We start from the raw sequence: 18,127 nt of genomic DNA, 5'->3' as shown, positions 1-18,127 counted from the left end.
GTTTGGTACGGTACTGGTACCTTCAATTTTAAAAAAACCGAGATTTGGTATGGTACTGATAATTTATAGATAACCGAATTGGACCGATCCGTGCTCAGCCCTACAAGTAATGGAGTGACATAGCACCGTACATGCAAAAGAAAATTTTAAGTGCAAAGGATAAGAAGATATCTCTACTTTATCTGGACTTTATTTTAATGTCCATAGTAAACGACATCGTTTTTCATGAGATTTGCATAGCGAGCAAGTGGATAAAAGTCATTCAAAACAGCAGAAACAACATAATTATCTTGAAAATTGATTTGCAATTGATTACTTTTTAAGTGTACACATATCTTCTTATAGTAATTGGTACCTTATTATTTTTGTGATCTTTCCTATTGAATTATTCGGCAAGCAAAACTTGGAGAAAAAGATAGAAGGGAAAGGTTTAACTAGGGCTTTATATTCCCCTTTCTATTTAATATTTAAACACATAAACCCTCTTCCCTTTCTATAAACATTAAAACAACGAACTACGAGGAAAATGAATAGCATAATGTTGAGAAGAAGTAGTGCTTTTATTAACAAGGGAGTCATTAGATCCCTCACTAATTTCAGCCACTCCCGGTCTCCGTTGATTCACAGCCAATTACCCAATCACAATCTTCAACGCTCTCTCTCTCCGTTCACCACTGCTCTCCGTAGTTACCGCAGCGACGACGGCGAACCTATCAGGTATTGCATTCTTATCCCTACTTGGAACTGACCTGCCGCCATTTCTTTTTGGAGTTTTATGCGTTTATTGATGCATTAGTTGTTTTGAAGTTATGAGATTGATCCGCCTGTGAACTGGGGAATCCGAATCGTGCCGGAGAGGAGAGCCTATGTGATTGAGCGATTCGGGAAGTATCTTAAAACTCTTCCATCGGGTATCCATTTCTTAATCCCAATTGTGGATAAAATTGCTTATGTTCATTCCTTGAAAGAAGAAGCTATTCACATTTCTCAGCAGTCTGCTATAACCAAGGATAATGTTAGTATTACAATAGATGGTGTCCTCTATGTCAAGGTTATCTTCTTTTATTTTCTTCGCGTTTTCTTTTTCTTTTTCCTTTGTTTTATTTCTTCTGTCCTTTGCCAATTATCCACTAAATTAATTGATTTAATAGATTGTTGACCCGAAATTGGCCTCTTATGGCGTGGAGGATCCAATCTATGCTGTGGTTCAGCTTGCACAGACCACCATGCGTAGTGAGCTTGGGAAAATTACCCTAGACAAGACCTTTGAGGAGAGAGACACTCTAAATGAGAAGATTGTGGTATATACATTTTTAAGCTTTTAACAGTCATTGCTTATTTTTAGCTTTCACGTATGCTTTACTATCATGTGCATTTATAGAAAGCTTGCTTTTTATTTATGCTATTTTTGCTTAATCTGTATCCTTATTTGATATATATATATATATATATGCAATTCTCCTTTGTAGTTAAGCATTTTATAATTTGACTATTTTTGCAGGCGGCCATCAATGTGGCTGCTACAGACTGGGGCCTCCAGTGCCTTCGATATGAAATAAGTAAGCCTCACTTTGTCAAATTTGTCTCCTTATTTGAAGTTCGTTGAAGACTTTTTTCTATATGCTTCTCTTTTCCTTTCTTGTAGAGGATATTATGCCGCCACCTGGGGTGCGAACAGCTATGGCAATGCAAGCAGAAGCAGAACGTAAAAAGAGAGCTCAAATTTTGGAGTCTGAAGGTTGTTAAGTTGGCTCTTGTTGTTTTTTTTCTTTTTATGAAATTAATTTTTATTTAATGCCACAAGGTGTCAAATTATCTTATTTTATGTTCTTTTATCTACCAAATTATTACTTAGATTTTAAAAATCTATGGTTAAATATATTTTTTACAATTGCATTTGACATTTTTATAGGAGAGAGACAAGCAAACATTAACATTGCTGATGGTAAGAAGGCTGCTGTGATTTTAGCATCAGAAGGTAAGTCATCCTTCTATTGTTAATTAAACAGACTGTATGCACTCAAGACCAGGATCATGTTGAGATCTAGATATGATGTGACTCTTCATTTATATCACTTTGAAAATAAACACTTTGCTTTTTGTTTGAATATTTCACTTGTATAGTTGTATTAGCTTTGAAGTTGCAATTTTATGAAGTTTGTAGCAGTGGTGATGTTACTCTGTACTATAAATGTCCACTTTGGATCACGTTGTAACTGGTGTGATTTGTGATTTCATTTTCTAGACCTTTCAGCCATAACCAAGCTGTGTTGATCATGCAATAATTTGGCTTATCTTAATGTTGCGCCACTGTGGTAGGAAGTTTGTGCTGTTCATTGCTTTTTGTTAATATTCCTTACCAGGTGAGGCACAAGCTATCCTTGCTAGAGCGCAAGCAACAGCCAAAGGGATTGACATGGTGTCACATGCCCTTAAGGGAAATGGGGGAATAGAGGTGAGGGATTCTTCAATCTAATTATATGGGATTTGATGCAGCCTCTTGAAATGTTTATACTTGATCTCAAATTCCCTCTTGCCTAATGACAATAGCTAAGTTTTGTTAGAAACTTTATAAGTGCATTAGAAAATTACAAGCTTGGCGTTCTAATTTTTCCATGTTTAAACTATTTTTTTTATTCAATTAAGTGTTTGAACCTGTTAAAAATGTTCAATATAATGTCTCTAGCCGGTTTTATATGTTAAAGTGCTTATTTGACTTATTTTGAATAGTAAATTGATTTAAATATCCTCATTTAAAATAATATTATATTTCTTTTATTTTTCTTCTTTTAAATTTCTTATTTTTATCCATTTTTAATACTATTTTTAAATTCATTTGTTTTTCAAAAGATTAAAAGAAAAAAATATATTCTTTTACCTCAAAACAATAAGAGGAGAAAGAGAAAGGTATTAAGTGTTCTAAACAAATAATTTTTAGAGATCAAAAGATGATTAGTAAATTTCTTCTTTTTTAAAATGAGTAAAAATTAAAAGCGTTTAATCCAATATTTTCTTTAGTGCTAAAAGAAGATTTTATAGAAATTAGAAAAAAGGTAAAAAGAAAAATTAAGAAAAAGAGAAAAGAAGAAGTATAAAAAATTATAAATAAGGATGAATAAAGATATTTAGGTCATTTCATATGTAAAATGAATTAAATTATTTTTTAACTTGTAAAACCTGTAAAAGACACCATAATAGATGATAAATTAGCAGGTTCAGACATTTGATTAAACAAAAAAATAATTCAAACACTGAAATAGAAAAAATCGAAAAGTTAAGATACTAAATTTGTAATTATCCCAAAGTACATTAGGATGGTCCTCATATCATGAGAAGTAGCACTTGTTCCTTCTGCAGATTTTGATTCTCAAAATATACATGTAGTTGATTGGCATTGGGCTCCTAGTCTGTAGGTGTTAAAGTGGGTTCTCCCTTTCTTTGTTCTGCTAATGTTTTATGTGTTTTTTATCTCTGAGATCTATTTCTGGTTCATGGTGATCTGGATTTTTTAATTTTCTACAAATTACTACCTATGTCCTGATAGAAGCAACTGTTGTCAGAACTGTTCTCTGAGTATTACGGGGTTTAGACATTTTATTCTTTGTTTTGCTTTATAAGTTCACATCAGGTATTAACAGTTGCATGATGCCAATTGGTTATTTGGTTATACAGTGTTGGATTTGCCAGCTTTTGGCCTGTCCAAAGTTTGTATCTGCCTTGGGTTCTAAAAGGTTAATATGTACAGAATCTCTTGTTATCTGCTTATCTATAGATAGAAATGGACAGTGCATGCTTTAACATTATATAAATACTGCAACGCCAGTTTGGAATGTACATTAAAAGCGCGCTTCTGAATTTAAATATAATTCCTTGCTTTATCTAGGAGAGTTGAGGACGTGCATCATTGTGGCAGACTTTTTACATTCAATTGTGAATTGCAGCAGCATGGAATAGCTCTTTTTTCTTTTTCATTTTGTATGGACAACATAGATTTGTTACAATTATGTTTTATACATTTACATAAGGAAAAAACAGTCATGTCATGTCTAATGTTCATATACTTTAACATTGTGGCTTTGATCTCCAGGCTGCTAGTTTGAAAATTGCTGAGCAATATGTACAAGCCTTTGGTAATATTGCCAAAAAGGTAAAGGGGATACATATTCAGTTATGTTTATTTGGTGTTTGGTTAAAATGTGCAATTGATTTTACATTTTGTGGAAATAATTTATCTCCCTTGCCCTTTTTTATGCTCCAATTTTTCTTAGGGGACAACAATGTTACTTCCTAGCGCTACTGACAATCCCGCTAATCTGATGGCTCAAGCTCTAACTATGTACAAAAGCATGCTCAGCAATGTTTCAAGTGATAGTTCTCGGGAATCTTCTTGCCCCGAGTTGATAGAAAGAATGAAGAACAGTGCTCCCTCTGGAGAAACTAAGGATGACAGTACGACAGTTGCTAGTACAAATAATGCCAGTTCATTTCCTGGACCACAATTTTCACTTCAAAGACCTAGGAAAGAGGATTAGGTTTTCTTGTGGATCATGAAAGGATATTATAGTTGATTGTACCTTACGCATCCAGAAACTGACTATTTTTGGTATTAGGATTTTGGTACTTGAATTAATAACTCAGCTTCTCCTTCTCTCCAATTGCGAGAGATGGATTTGTTTTCAAATGTATACTTTAGAAAAGATAGCCTGCATTTGAGTGGGTTAATCACAACTCTGAATGATGTGTTCTGAAATTTCCAGAGTCCTTCAAAGAGAAGGAAAGCTGACAAATATAATAGAAATTGACATTCAATTGCTATGCATTTGATCATTTTCAAAATCTGAATTTCCTGTATTGTATGGTTACCATTGAAAATCTTAACGGTGTGTCATTCTTCGCAGCTTAAAATAGTGAGCAGATGTTGTCAGATGTTGTCTTACAGTATTCCTAATGTTTTAAGAGTTAATTTCCTATTTAGCTGTTATAGGTGATTCTTAGAATGATTAAGTTTTCCTTAATTGTTTCTTTTAATATTATATTTGTTAATTTCTTATTTAGTTATTATAGGTAATTCTAAAATATCTTTTTCATTTAGGTTTTCATTAATTGTTTGTCTTTAGTTATGGAAATAGGATTCAAGGGTTTGAGGCAAGTCCACTCTTCTAACTATTTAAAAGTTATTTTCTTATCGAATAGAACAAATAGATATCTTTCAAAGTTGTAAATTTCTAAAATTTATAGATTGTACACTTCTCTCTATCGAATCCTTAAATATGATTCGACATCTTTCTAACAAGTCCTTATATATAATTTGGTATAGGTCAAATGGTATATAATTTAGAAAATATTTTTCAATTTTTTTCGGTTCATGATAAATTATAAATTCTACTCCAATTCAATCTCAGGACAATAACAACTTATATTATGGGTGATCTACAAAGTTTGCTGTGATAGTTGGAGGCTCTTAAAAATGTTTTAAGATACAAAAATGCACAACTGAAGAGATGGCTCATAAGGACAAGGACTTGACTGAGAAATTGAGAGGTCTATCATAAGAAATTACAGCAGCCAAGTCAGCATAGCATAATGAACACGAGGACAAGTGTGCAAGTGTAGGTAAAATTAGCAAGTCAATAGTGGAAAGTAATAGTTCGGGCCAAAGCTGAGGGTGGTCCTTATGCGACAAGATAATAGTTCGGCCCAAAGCTGGTTAAATAAGTGCAAGCATTTTACTTTGAAAAAAGTGCAAATAAGTCTCTAATGTTTGAAGCGAGGAGTATATAAACCTTTAATCTTTTTTTAGCACAAATAAATACGTAAAAATGTTTTTAATGTACTATAAGCACTTAATCAAACGTATATTTTTTTTAAAATAAATGTCCACTTAATACACTATAAATGGCAGTAAATTAAATATTTTATTTTATAAGTCTAAATTTTAATATATTAACTTTATTATTAAAATTAAAAATAAAAAAAATCCATCCCCTTCTCCGATCGCCCCTAACATCACAACTGCAAAGTCATTCCATCATAACCCTTCTGATTCTCTTTAGTTCCTTGAAGACTGATTCTTTGTTTTCTTCCTTCTAATCAACTCATGCTAAAATTTCATGTTGTGATGCAACAGATACAAGGATTTCATCTCTAAAAGTAAACAAAGAATAAAGAAGAAGCCACTTGAAAGCAATAATTCAATTAAGGAGCTCAACAGAGGAGTGCAATGAGGAATGAGCGCAGGAATTGCTGATTTTTGGTTGTAGGGCAGGAACTTCAGACCTCTCCTTGAAGGGAAAAGACATGCATGAGAATATTATTATGCAGGCACTCAACAAAAAAAGATGAGGAAATCATTCATGCTGCAAGTATGGATGTGCCTTTGCATATCTCCTATAATATTTAGGGCCGAATGGAAGTTCACCATGTACAGGTTGAGAAATATAAAGCCATAATTGCTATTGTCTCACTGTTCACTGCATCTAAAAGCATAAGCTACTGTTGCTGAATTCCTAATGGTTGCCCAAATCATGCTCTCTTGTCTTTAGTTCTTTTAATTTTCTATGCCTAGCTATAGTGGATGATAGGTTCATATTATGTATACATAATTAAGGTATTTTAGTAGTTTATTGATATATTTTATATATATAATATGTAGAAATATGTGCGTGCTTTTTACTTCACTTTAGCATTTTTGCTAATTTTAGGTGATAATAGCCAAAAAGAGAGAATATGAGTAAAAAATACATAAATAGACTTTAACTAGACTGTGGCTGTAAAAGGTTCAAAATAAAGACATGTGGACTACCAATATTGCGGGCCTAGCTGAATTTATCAAGACCCACGAAGAAAAAATTAATTAGTTATGATGTAATTAAGGATAGTTATATTTTAAGTTGTCTATTTTGTTTTAGGACAATGAAGAGGATAACTATAGTAGTATTATATGCTGAGAGAAGAACTCCAAAAAAGGAATCTCTATAAGAAGTAGAGGTTAATTAGACAAGGAGGAGGATCTATTATTATTTTCGCTGCAAATTCCATACAGTTCATCTTCTACAAATCTTAGTTAGTTTTTGCATTGTTCTTTCAAAAATCAGAGAAGCTTTTTCAGGACATGGACAGTGAGGATCAATCTTCTTCATTCCTTGAAGAACTTTTGAATTTTGAGGGAGATTTAATTTTCTGTTTTATATATCTTATGTCTTTCTATTTAATTACAATGACCATTGGATTAAATATGTCAAGCTAAGTTCCATAAGCATTTAGTTTGGCATTTTTTTTATGTATGAACCTTATATATTATGAGTTTAATGAATGATTTATTTATTTTCATACATGTATTAGTTTCATCTATTATTATTGGTTGACTATCATAATAATTTAATAGTAATATTTGTTATGAAAATCTTTAGGTTAAAAGTATTAGAAACATCATCTTTACTTTAATCTATATTGGTATAAGAAACCTAGGTTGCATGATTAGCTTGAGTGACTTTGGAAAAATGCACATCACCATCTCATTCATTAGATTTGGACGTAAGGGAAATAATAGGATTACTTAGTATAAGCTAAACTAAATGATATTTTATCATATAGTTTATATTAATCATTTCAGTTGCATATTTATTTTCTAGTTATCTAATTTCTTTCTTAAACCTTAAAATCAATCTCAAAACATGGGCTTAGAGTGTTTAGGTTTATTTTTAGTAATTTATGTGATAGTTAGTCTTTATAATATATCCTCTATAATTCTTTGTGAGATCGACTTCATGGTGAACTCGCCCGTACTACCTTCGGTTCGTACACTTGCGAGTATTAAGTTTGAGACATCGAGATTTTGGCCTTGTTGCTGGGGAATTGTGTCAATATTATGTTTGATTAATATTGGCCTTTGTTTCTTGTGTTTTTGTGTGTTTCATGTTTATGTGTTTTTATTTTATCTTTGAATTTTATTTTTAAGTTTTTAAATCTGAAAATTTTTCTTTAATTTTGTATGCCTAGCAGAAAAATAAGATCAGGTGATTCATCAACTGAAAATCCCTATAACTTAAGATCGGTTGTTAAAAAGGCAGAAGGAGACCAAGAAGTAGAGAGTGAATTTATACCTCCAAGAGAAGAAAAATTTGAAGAAAAGCTAGAAAAAGAATTTGAAGGAGAGGTTGAAATAATAGCTAATGACCAAAGAGAAGTTGCAGCTCAAAGGCAAATGGCTATGAAAGATTATGCTCGTCCCACAATTGGTAACACTACTTCATGCATAGTTCTAGGTGATGCATCTAGGAATTATGAACTTAAGAACATTCATTTTAATATGCTTCCTTCATTTTATGGTATGTCTAGTGAAGATGCATTAACATTTATTAGGAAATTTTATACCATAATTCATACATTTCTATTATTTGGACTAAATGAAAACCAATTAAGGATGAGATGTTTTCCTTACTCATTAAAAGAGAAAACAAAGGCTTAGTTAATAACATTGCCTCCTAATTCTTTAAGAACTTGGGTGAAGTTCATAAAAAAATTCCTGAGTAAATTTTACTCACATAAAAAGACTAAAGAATTAAGGGCTGAAATTTCTAACTTTTATCAAAATGATACTGAATCCTTTCATGAAGCATGGGATCGCTTTAAATCACTTTTGCTACAATGCCCACACCATGGATACCGACTTCCTTTGACCAACCAATAATTCTATGATGGTCTAACACAATAGTATCAATGTATGGTTGATAACGCAGTTGGGGATGCTATGTTAGAAAAAACTGCTGATGAAGTTTATGATAAATTTGAGATGTTAGGAGCCAATTCACAATAAAAGAGTGTGAGAACAAAAAGAGTAGGAGTTAATGAAGTTGTGTCTAACAATGAGATAGCTATGCAAATAGCTGAATTAACTAAACAAGTTAGGATACTTGCTGCAATTAAGAATGTACAAAGCAATAAGGTATGTAGTGTTTATGGTCATGGTGCTAATGTTTGCTCATCTTATAAGACTTATGCAGGAAATGATTATGAACAAGTTAATTTGATGGAATCTTATCAGCCTAGGCAACTTAGGAATAATCCATACTCCAACACTTACAATCTAGGATGGAGGAACTATCCAAATTTTTTCTGGAGGAATAATGATCAAAACCCACCATAAATACTGAAGAACCAAAACTAGCCCCAGTATCAAAGTTAAGAGCCTCAATATCCAAGGAAACAAAACCCTCCATTCTCTAATCAAGGACAAGCCCCTAAAAGAAAACCAAGTTTGAAGGAAACACTCCAATCTTTTATGACAGCTATCCATGATAGAATAGAGAGGAATAAAAAGAAAACTAATTTTATAAAAGCTTTAATGAAGTAATTGGAAACTCAAATTACTAAGTTAACCTGAACAAGCTAAAGAAATCATTGTTCTTAAGGATGGTGAGTTATTTGATAATAATGTTGATAATTTAGTCGAGAACGATTCTTCTTACGCAGATACATCAAAAGAAGATAGACTAGTTGATGTGGAAATAACTAAAGGAGGTGTACAGGAAGAAGGAAGAGTAGAGCCTAATCTTAGGCAGAAAAAGAAAGACAAGAAGGTATTTTCAAGACCTGAGTTTCATAAGGCAGCTGTAATGATCCAAAACCAGATCATATGAGATATTGTCTGCTTTGGCCCCCACTAGCCTCACGGTTTTGTCCTTTTGGCGGGTTTGAAAACTTCCCAGGAGGTCACTCATCCTAAAATTTCTCTAAACTAAGTACGTTTAATTTTGGAGTTTTTACAACTCCACAGCCAAACAACCAAAAGGCACCTCATGTGATTAGTCTAACTCTTTTACATACAATAACCATTCCCCGCCCCATTTTGATGTGCAATTTGGTTCATTCATATACCCCCATACTTTAGAGTGTTGCCATCCTAGAAGCCTGCTAGAAGACGCTCTTGTCCAGGCATCCTATCCTTGCCCCGGCGTCCACTTCCTGCCTTCGTCGGACCGCTTCTCTAGGCTAGGCTCTCACATGCCCACTACCTTCTGCCTGGTTCGTCATCGAATCACACATCTACTAGAGAGGTCCTGCTTTGATACCTTTTATAACGATCCGGAACTAGATTACATGAGATATTGTTCGCTTTGGCCTCCACTAGCCTCACGATTTTGTCCCTTTGGCGGGTTCAAGAACTTTCCAAGAGCTCACCCATCCTGAAATTTCTTTGATCCAAGCATATTTAACTTTGGAGTTTCCACAACTCCACAGCCAAACAACCAAAAGGCGCCTCATGTGATTAGTCCAACTCTTTTACACCTATAATATGAACCATTCCCCACCCCATTTTGATGTACAATTCGATTTATTCATGTACCCTCGTACCTTAGAGTGCTGCCATCCTAGAAGCCTGCCAGAGGCTGCTCCTTGTCCAGGCCTCCTATCCTTGCCCTAGCGTCCACTTCCCGCCCTCGTCGGACCGCTTCTCTAGGCCAGACTCTCACATGCCCACCAGCTTCTGCCTAGTTCGTTCTCAAACCACACATCTACTAGAGGGGTGCTCTGATACCTTTTGTAACGATCTAGAACCAGATCACATGAGATATTATCCACTTTGCCTCCACTAGCCTCACGATTTTTTTCCCTTTAGCGGGTATCCTGGAATTTCTCTGAACCAAGCATATTTAACTTTGGAGTTCCTACAACTCCACAACCAACCAACCAAAAGGCGCCTCATATGATTAGTTTAACTCTTTTACATATATGTTATGAACCATTCCCTGCCCCATTTTGATGTGCAATTAGATTCATTCATGAACTCTCGTACCTTAGAGTGCTGCCATCCTAGAAGCTTGCCAAAAACCGCTCCTTGTCCAAGCATCCTATCCTTTCCTTGGCATCCACTTCTCTCATTCATTGGACTGCTTCTCTAGGCTAGGCTTTCATAGCAGCTGAGCCTTATAAGCCTCCTATTCCATTTTTGAATAGATTGAAAGAAAGCAAACAGGATAAGAAATTTTCTGAAATTTTTTGATATGCTTTCTAAGGTTAACATTAATTTGCCTTTGTTGGATGTTATTAGAAATATGCCAACTTATGCTAAATTGTTCAAGGAACTTAATTCCAACTAGAGGAGATATGAGAATAATGAAAAATTTATGGTATCTGAAACAACAAGTGCATTTCTCCAACAACAATTACCACCTAAGATAAAAGACCCTGGGAGCTTTACTGTCGATATTACAATGGGAGATAAAAAGGTTGCTAAAGCCATGTTGGATTTGGAACAGGCATCAACTTGATGCCATATTGAATATATACACAACTTGACTTAGGAGAATTGAAGCCAACTACCGTGTCTCTACAACTGGCTGATAGGTCGATTAAGTATCCAAGAGGCATAATGGAAGACTTGATGATCTAGGTAGGAAAACTAATAATCCTTGCTGACTTTATGGTTCTTGACATGGAAAAATACTCCTTGACGTGCACAATGGGAAACTGACTATGACAATCTTAGGAGAGACTATGGAATTTAAAGTGTTTGATTCTCTAACTCTATCTCTTAGCACTTCAATTGATAAATGTTCATATATTGATTATATGGATTATTTTATTTATGAAACATATTTATAGGATAAGGATGATAAGTTAGAAGTTGCATTAACATTGGAAAAATTTGAAGAAAACTTAGATGAAGAAGTCTTAGACTTACATGATAAGCTAGATGAAGCTATTCCAGTGTCACTTGATAAAAGCACTATTGAACCTTTAATTTCCCATATTGGAATAGAATTAGAAATTATTAATGAACCACCTAAAGTTGAGCTTAAGGAGTTGCCTAACACACTCAAATATGTCTTCTTAGGAGAAGGGAATACATACCCAGTAATTGTAGCTTTCGATCTTTCTCCCTCAGAGGAATAGGCAACTATTAGAGAATTAAGAAGGCTTAAAAAAGCTATTAGGTGGGAAATTCCAAAGTTGTTAGAGATACATAAAATGACTTAACCCTAACATGAAAGAGGTGGTAAAAAAGGAAATTAAAAAATTATTGGATGATGGTATTATATACCCTATAGTTGATAGTAATTGGGTAAATGCTGTTGATGTAGTTCCTAAAAAGTCGGGTATAACAGTTGTTAAGAATGAAAAAGGGCAGTTAGTTCCCACAAGAATGACTATAAGGGGGAGAATATGTATTGATTACAGGAAGTTAAACGCTACAACAAAGAAGGATCATTTTTCTCATTCTTTCATTGATCGAATATTAGAGCGTTTAGCAGGACATGAATTTTATTATTTTCTTGCTGGACTTTTAGGATATTATCAGGTACCCATTGCACCTGAAGATCAAGAAAAGACAATGTTCACACGTCCCTTTGGAACTTTTGTATTTAGGAGGATGCCTTTTGGACTTTGCAATGCTCCTACAACAGTCCAAAGATGCATGATTTCTATTTTCTCTAATATGTTAGAAGACTGCATCGAGATATTTTTGGATGATTTTTCAATTTTTTGGCTCCTCATTTGATACATGTCTAAGTAATCTGACTCGTGTTCTCGAGAGATGCATTGAGTGTAATCTAACCTTGAGTTGGGAAAAGAGTTATTTCATGGTTAAACATGGCATTGTGCTAGGAAATGTAGTTTCTAGTAAAGGATTGACGTCCACAAGGCAAAAATTAATCAATTGCCAAATTGCCCCTTCCTACGTCAGTAAAGGGCATTAGAGATTTCCTCGGCCATATAGGATTTTATAGGCGTTTTATTAAAGATATTTCTAAAATTGCTCGTCCTTTAACTGAATTGCTAGCTAAAGATGTTAACTTTATTTTTGATGATGCATGCCTCTCTACTTTTAACACTTTGAAAGAAAGATTGACTAGTGCACTTGTTATTATGGTGCATGATAGGTCTCTTCCCTTTGAAATAATATGTGATGCATCTGATTATGCTATAGGAGTAGTTCTAAGCTAAAGAGTTGATAAAGCTTTACATGTAATATATATTATGCTAGCAAAACTCTTGATGATGCCCAAATGAACTATTCAACAACTGAAAAAAAATTTATAGCTGTTGTATTTTCACTAGACAAATTTGGATCTTACTTGGTGGGATCTAAAGTTATTATGCATTCAGATCATGCAGCTTTGAGATATCTTTAACTAAGCCTAATGCTAAACCATGGCTTATTAGGTGGGTGCTCTTATTGCAAGAATTTAATATAGAGATAAAAGATAAAAAAGAAAGTGAAAATGTAGTTGCTGATCACCTTTTGAGGTTGATTTTCGATTTTGATAACCTTGATTCTAAAAAGGTAATTAATGAGACTTTCCCTGATAAGCAATTGTTTTTGGTGAATCATGAGCCATGGTATGCTGACATTGTAAACTATTTGGCATATGGTATTTTGAGACCTAACTTAACATGGCAAGAAAAGAAAAGATTTTTGGCATGCTGACATTGTAAAATATTTGGCATGTTGTTGTTGACTATGTATCTAAATGGGTATAAGCAATAACTACTCGAATTAATGATGCTAATATTGTATGCAAGTTCATAAAGGACAATATTTTTAGCAGGTTTGGAATGCCTAGAGCAATCATTAGTAATGGGGAAACACATTTTTGCGACAAGGCATTTAGCATTTTACTTAAGAAATATGGAGTAACTCATAAAGTTGCAACTCCTTATCACCCACAAACTTCAGGACAAGTGGAAGTTAGCGATACGCAAATTAAGTCAATACTTGAGAAATCAGTGAGCCAATCTAGGAAAGATTGGGCCATATACTTAAACAATGCCCTTTAGGCATATCACACGGCTTATAAAACACTAATTAGAATGAGTCCTTATAGATTAGTGTATAGAAAGGCTTGCCATTTACCGGTCGAATTAGAACATAAAGCATACTGGGCTATTAAGGAGCTTAATATAGACTTAACCAAAGCAGGTGAAGAGCGCCTATTGCACTTAAATGAGATAAAAGAAATGCATAGTGAGGCATATGAAAATGCTAAACTATACAAAGAAAGGACCAAGAGGCAACACGATAAGAATTTACTTCGTAAATCTTTTGTCCCTGAAATGAAAGTTTTATTATTTAATTCACGTTTTAAACTTTTTCTAGAAAAGCTTAGATCAAGATGGAACGGCCTCTTCGAAGTAATAATAGTTTTCCCTCATGGTGCGGTGGAATTACGTAACATTAAGACTCAAGAATGATTCAAAGTTAATGGCCATCGTTTAAAGTCATACTATGAAGGAATGGCCTATGGACATGAAGTGGTGTGCATTGAGGCACTACTAATTTGAAACAACTTCGTCAATGTCTAGCTATAGACAATAAATTTAGCACTTGTATATTATATCTTTTATATTTTTATTATTTAAGTTTTAAGTATTTTCTCTTATTGTTTTTAGGAATCTGCAAGAGATTCAAGCATCCTAGCACCTACGTACGCCCAAGGAAGGATAGCACCCCACCGACAACAAAAAGAGGGAGAGGAAGCCCAAGGAAATATAATTAGTTAGGATCTACAAATTCCTTAAGAGGCTTATCTTTAGTTAGGAGTTTAGTTTAAATTTTAGTCAAGTCATCTTTATTAGCTTAACTTTTTAATTTTTAGTTTGAAATTTTATTTTTGATGATTTATTAGTAAAATTTAAGAATTTTGCTTTAAGGTCTTTATTTTTAAATTAGTTGAGTATATTTAAATTTAAAAACTGCTTAATTTCATGTTTTGATACTTAATAACCTTTATGAAATATTTAGGAGCAATTAAACCCTCTTTAAAAAGAATTGATTTTGGAGCGAGCCACGTTGCGGCAACAAAATTTTCACACGGGCTCATGGCTGTCAAGCAACAGCAGCCAGCAACAGCAGCACCTGTGAGTAAGGCAATCGCGGCAGCACGAAGGTGCAGCGTCACCCGCGAGGCGTAGGCCACTGCAGCGAGGAGGACAGATGTGACAGCATGAAAGACGTCGACACCAGCTGCTAGGTCACAGACAACCTGTAGCGGAAGCAACCGGTGAGGCATAGACTAGGTCGTGAGGCGCGCAGCAGCGACACTAACGCGCATGCCGCGAGCTCACGAAAGAGGTATTTGTAAGCAACATCATAAGTTTGATTTTTGGAAAAGTTCGGAAAAAAGTCACCGGTCAGGACAAATATGATGTTAATAACATGCCAAATAATGTCTTCAATGATTATTATTATTTGCTTACATCAAAATTTTTGTGTGGAGGCATATTTGGAAGGAAAAAGACAAATAAAGTAACGAAGCAAGAGCTTAATATTCTATAGTGTTAAGATACCGATAAATTTGTTTCTTCGGCATATTTTATTATGTAGAGTTTACTAAAGACACCGGCTAGACCTAAGAATTATATTGGATTAGGATATATTGTTACAGGTTTGGCTATGTCTCTTTGTAGTTTTGATCTAGAGTCTTCTCATATGAGGCATTACCCTCCACGGGAAATTTATTAGATATTAATGTGTTGATTACAGCTAATTTAGTTAATTATCGTGGTGGTTCTATTACTTTTAAGCAGAATCAAGTGTAGGCAGTAGTAGTGTGGCTAGAGATGAGCCACCGAGAGATGATAGAGAGGACGATTCAGATAATGAGGAAAGTAGAGGGCACAAATGGGATAGTCAAGGTTGGCAACACGTTTTAAATCAACTACACACTATTTAACACCAACCTTGACCAACGGCTCGATGCCTTTGATTCTCGTTTAGCTAATGTGGAAAGGAGTCAACGCCAACAAGCATACAAGCTCGATTGCTACTTCAAATCAGTCGACTTTGATGCTCCATCACCACCATCATCCCCCCTCATCTTTGATTTTAGTTTTGTAATATATTTTTATTTTTGGCTTATTTTTAGGATTAGTTATCTAGTTACCGTAGGACATTTTTATTTTATTTTTAGCTACCTTATGATTTCCATGCTTTATGGCCAATTAGGATTTCTTTTATACATCTATTTGTAATAATAACTTTATGATTCTGTTTTATTTATGGTATTATATTTTAGCTAATGAGTTGCTTATCAATGATGGTTCTCTAAATTTATTTAAGGTATATACGGGATGATGTTACTTATGACCAATGGCGACCTAAATGACACTCTAATTTCCCAAGAAAGTATCCTATCTTTTTCTCTTTTATGTGTTTCTTTTATGCTTAAGACATTAAGGGAAATGTCTGCAATAAGTGTGGGGGAAGAGAATTAGAATAATTATTTTATATATGCCAAGTATTTAATAACTTTTGATTAGTTTTTACAAAAAATTTAAATTATTTATACTAAGCTTTTTATTATTATACTATACTACTGAATCAATGAAAGAATGCTATTATGATAAATTCTTGAGTTCTTGAATTGATTTTTAAACATATATGAATGTGGACTCATAAGTTAATTGTACTTAAATGATCAAGTGTTCATCTTTTGCATATGCACATGATGAGTAGTTTAGGAACATTTGGAATGGGTATGATTAGAAGTGTATGATTTAGGTTATTATTTTCTTGTTATTATTGTGGTTCACCTATGTTTGTTGGATATGATATGAGAAAGTTAAAAGCTCTAAGTTTAATAATTCTACTCTGCTAGTTTTAGTTTTTGAGTAACTAGAGATCTTCATGGTCAATGTTGATTTTTGCGGAAAAAGGCAATTGAAATTATGAACATGGAAAGCGTCTTGATGTATTTTTTATTGAGCAACCAGGTGCATTCATCACCCATGTTTGTATTTGCGTAAAAAATCATAACATCTCAAGAAAGAAAGAAACTCCAAGTATCAAGTAAAAATCTAAGGGGTGTAAAGAAAAGAAAAGAAAAGTAAGCAAGTAAAAATAAAAGATAAATGCCTATTAATCTCTTGGTTATACATAAAGGTTTTACCTATTGAATAAGGTTATTATAATTTAGATTATGCATCATATATATTCATTGATAATGAGTTAGGCTATTTGTTATGAAACATGTGTAGATGATGAATGCTTGAATCTTTTGACTAATTATAATTGAGTTTACATCTTTTAAGAAATTCTTATGATTTAAGTTTTCTTGGGTTTGCATAATTTCTGCATTAGTGAGATTCTTCTGAATAGTATCTTTAAGCTGAGTATGAATTGCTTCATTGATTTTGCAAAGATTAATTCTTAAGTTGCTATTCACTTGAGGATAAGTATAGGTTTAAGAATAGGGGTATTTGATAGGTCCATATTATGTATATATAATTAAAAGATATTTTAGTAGTTCATTGATATGTTTTATATACATAATGTGTAGAAATATGTGCTTTTTACCTCCTTTTAGCCTTCTTGTCTAATTTCAGGTGATAATAGCCAAAAAGGGAGAATATTAGTCAAAAATGCATAAATGGGATTTAATTGGACTGCAGCTGTAAAAGGCTCAGAATAAAGAGACGTGGACTACTAATATTGCAGGCCTAGCTAAATTCATCAAGGCCCATGAATGGGAAACTAATTAGTTATGATGTAATTAAGGATAGTCATTTTTTAAGTTTTCTATTTTGTTTAGAACAGTGAAGAGGATAACTATAGTATATGCTAAGAGAAGGACTCTAAAAAAGGAATCTCTATAAGAAGTAGAGGTTGATTAAACAAGGGGGAGGATATATTATTATTCTTTCTATGAATTCCCTACAGTTCATCTTCTACAACATTTCATTAGTCTTTGTATTGTTCTTTCAAGAATCAAAGCATCTTTTCAAGACGTGGAGAGTGAGGATCAATCTTCTTCATTCCTTGAAGAACTTCTAGATTTTGAGGGAGATTTAATTTTCTGTTTTATGTATCTTATGTCTTTCTATTTAATTGCAATGACTATTGGATTAAATATGTCAGGCTAAGTTCCATAAGTGTTTCGTTTGGCTTTTTATTTATATACGAACCTTATATATTGTAAGTATAAGGAATGATTCTTTACCTTCATACATGTATTAGTTTTATCTATTATTATTGGTTGATCATTGTATCAATTTAATAGTAATATTTGTTATGAAAATCTTTAGGTTAAAAGTATTAGAAACATTATCTTTACTTCAATCTATGTTGGTATAAGAAATCTAGGTTGCATCATTAGCTTGAGTGACTTAGGAAAAAGACACATCA

The 18,127-nt window shown here is 33.4% G+C and overlaps 1 protein-coding gene and 1 non-coding gene across 3 annotated transcripts; one reads left to right on the top strand and one right to left on the bottom strand.

Moving 5' to 3' along the window:
- Positions 1 to 351: 351 nt before the first annotated feature.
- LOC8262243 (stomatin-like protein 2, mitochondrial) lies at positions 352 to 4,819 on the top strand. 2 transcript variants are annotated; one of them, XM_048379799.1, is made up of 9 exons: positions 352 to 717; positions 808 to 1,015; positions 1,152 to 1,301; positions 1,502 to 1,559; positions 1,646 to 1,738; positions 1,913 to 1,978; positions 2,364 to 2,455; positions 4,088 to 4,147; positions 4,269 to 4,819. In XM_048379799.1, exons 1-9 carry the CDS (start codon positions 527 to 529, stop codon positions 4,530 to 4,532), a joined length of 1,182 nt encoding a protein of 393 aa, XP_048235756.1. In that variant the 5' UTR covers positions 352 to 526; the 3' UTR covers positions 4,533 to 4,819. The 2 variants fall into 2 exon arrangements, with proteins under 2 accessions (XP_048235756.1, XP_002519611.1); XM_002519565.4 differs by having other exon boundaries at positions 356 to 717; positions 808 to 1,051.
- Positions 4,820 to 8,557: 3,738 nt separating this feature from the next.
- Positions 8,558 to 8,665, bottom strand: LOC112534904. Its single transcript, XR_003079131.1, has one exon. It is a non-coding gene; the product is annotated as a small nucleolar RNA R71 (small nucleolar RNA).
- Between the last annotated feature and the right edge of the window lie 9,462 nt (positions 8,666 to 18,127).

This window comes from Ricinus communis, chromosome 1, assembly GCF_019578655.1.
Source record: "Ricinus communis isolate WT05 ecotype wild-type chromosome 1, ASM1957865v1, whole genome shotgun sequence".
In the NCBI taxonomy this organism is placed as follows: domain Eukaryota; kingdom Viridiplantae; phylum Streptophyta; class Magnoliopsida; order Malpighiales; family Euphorbiaceae; genus Ricinus; species Ricinus communis.
This window is presented reverse-complemented; position numbering and strand designations above follow the sequence as displayed.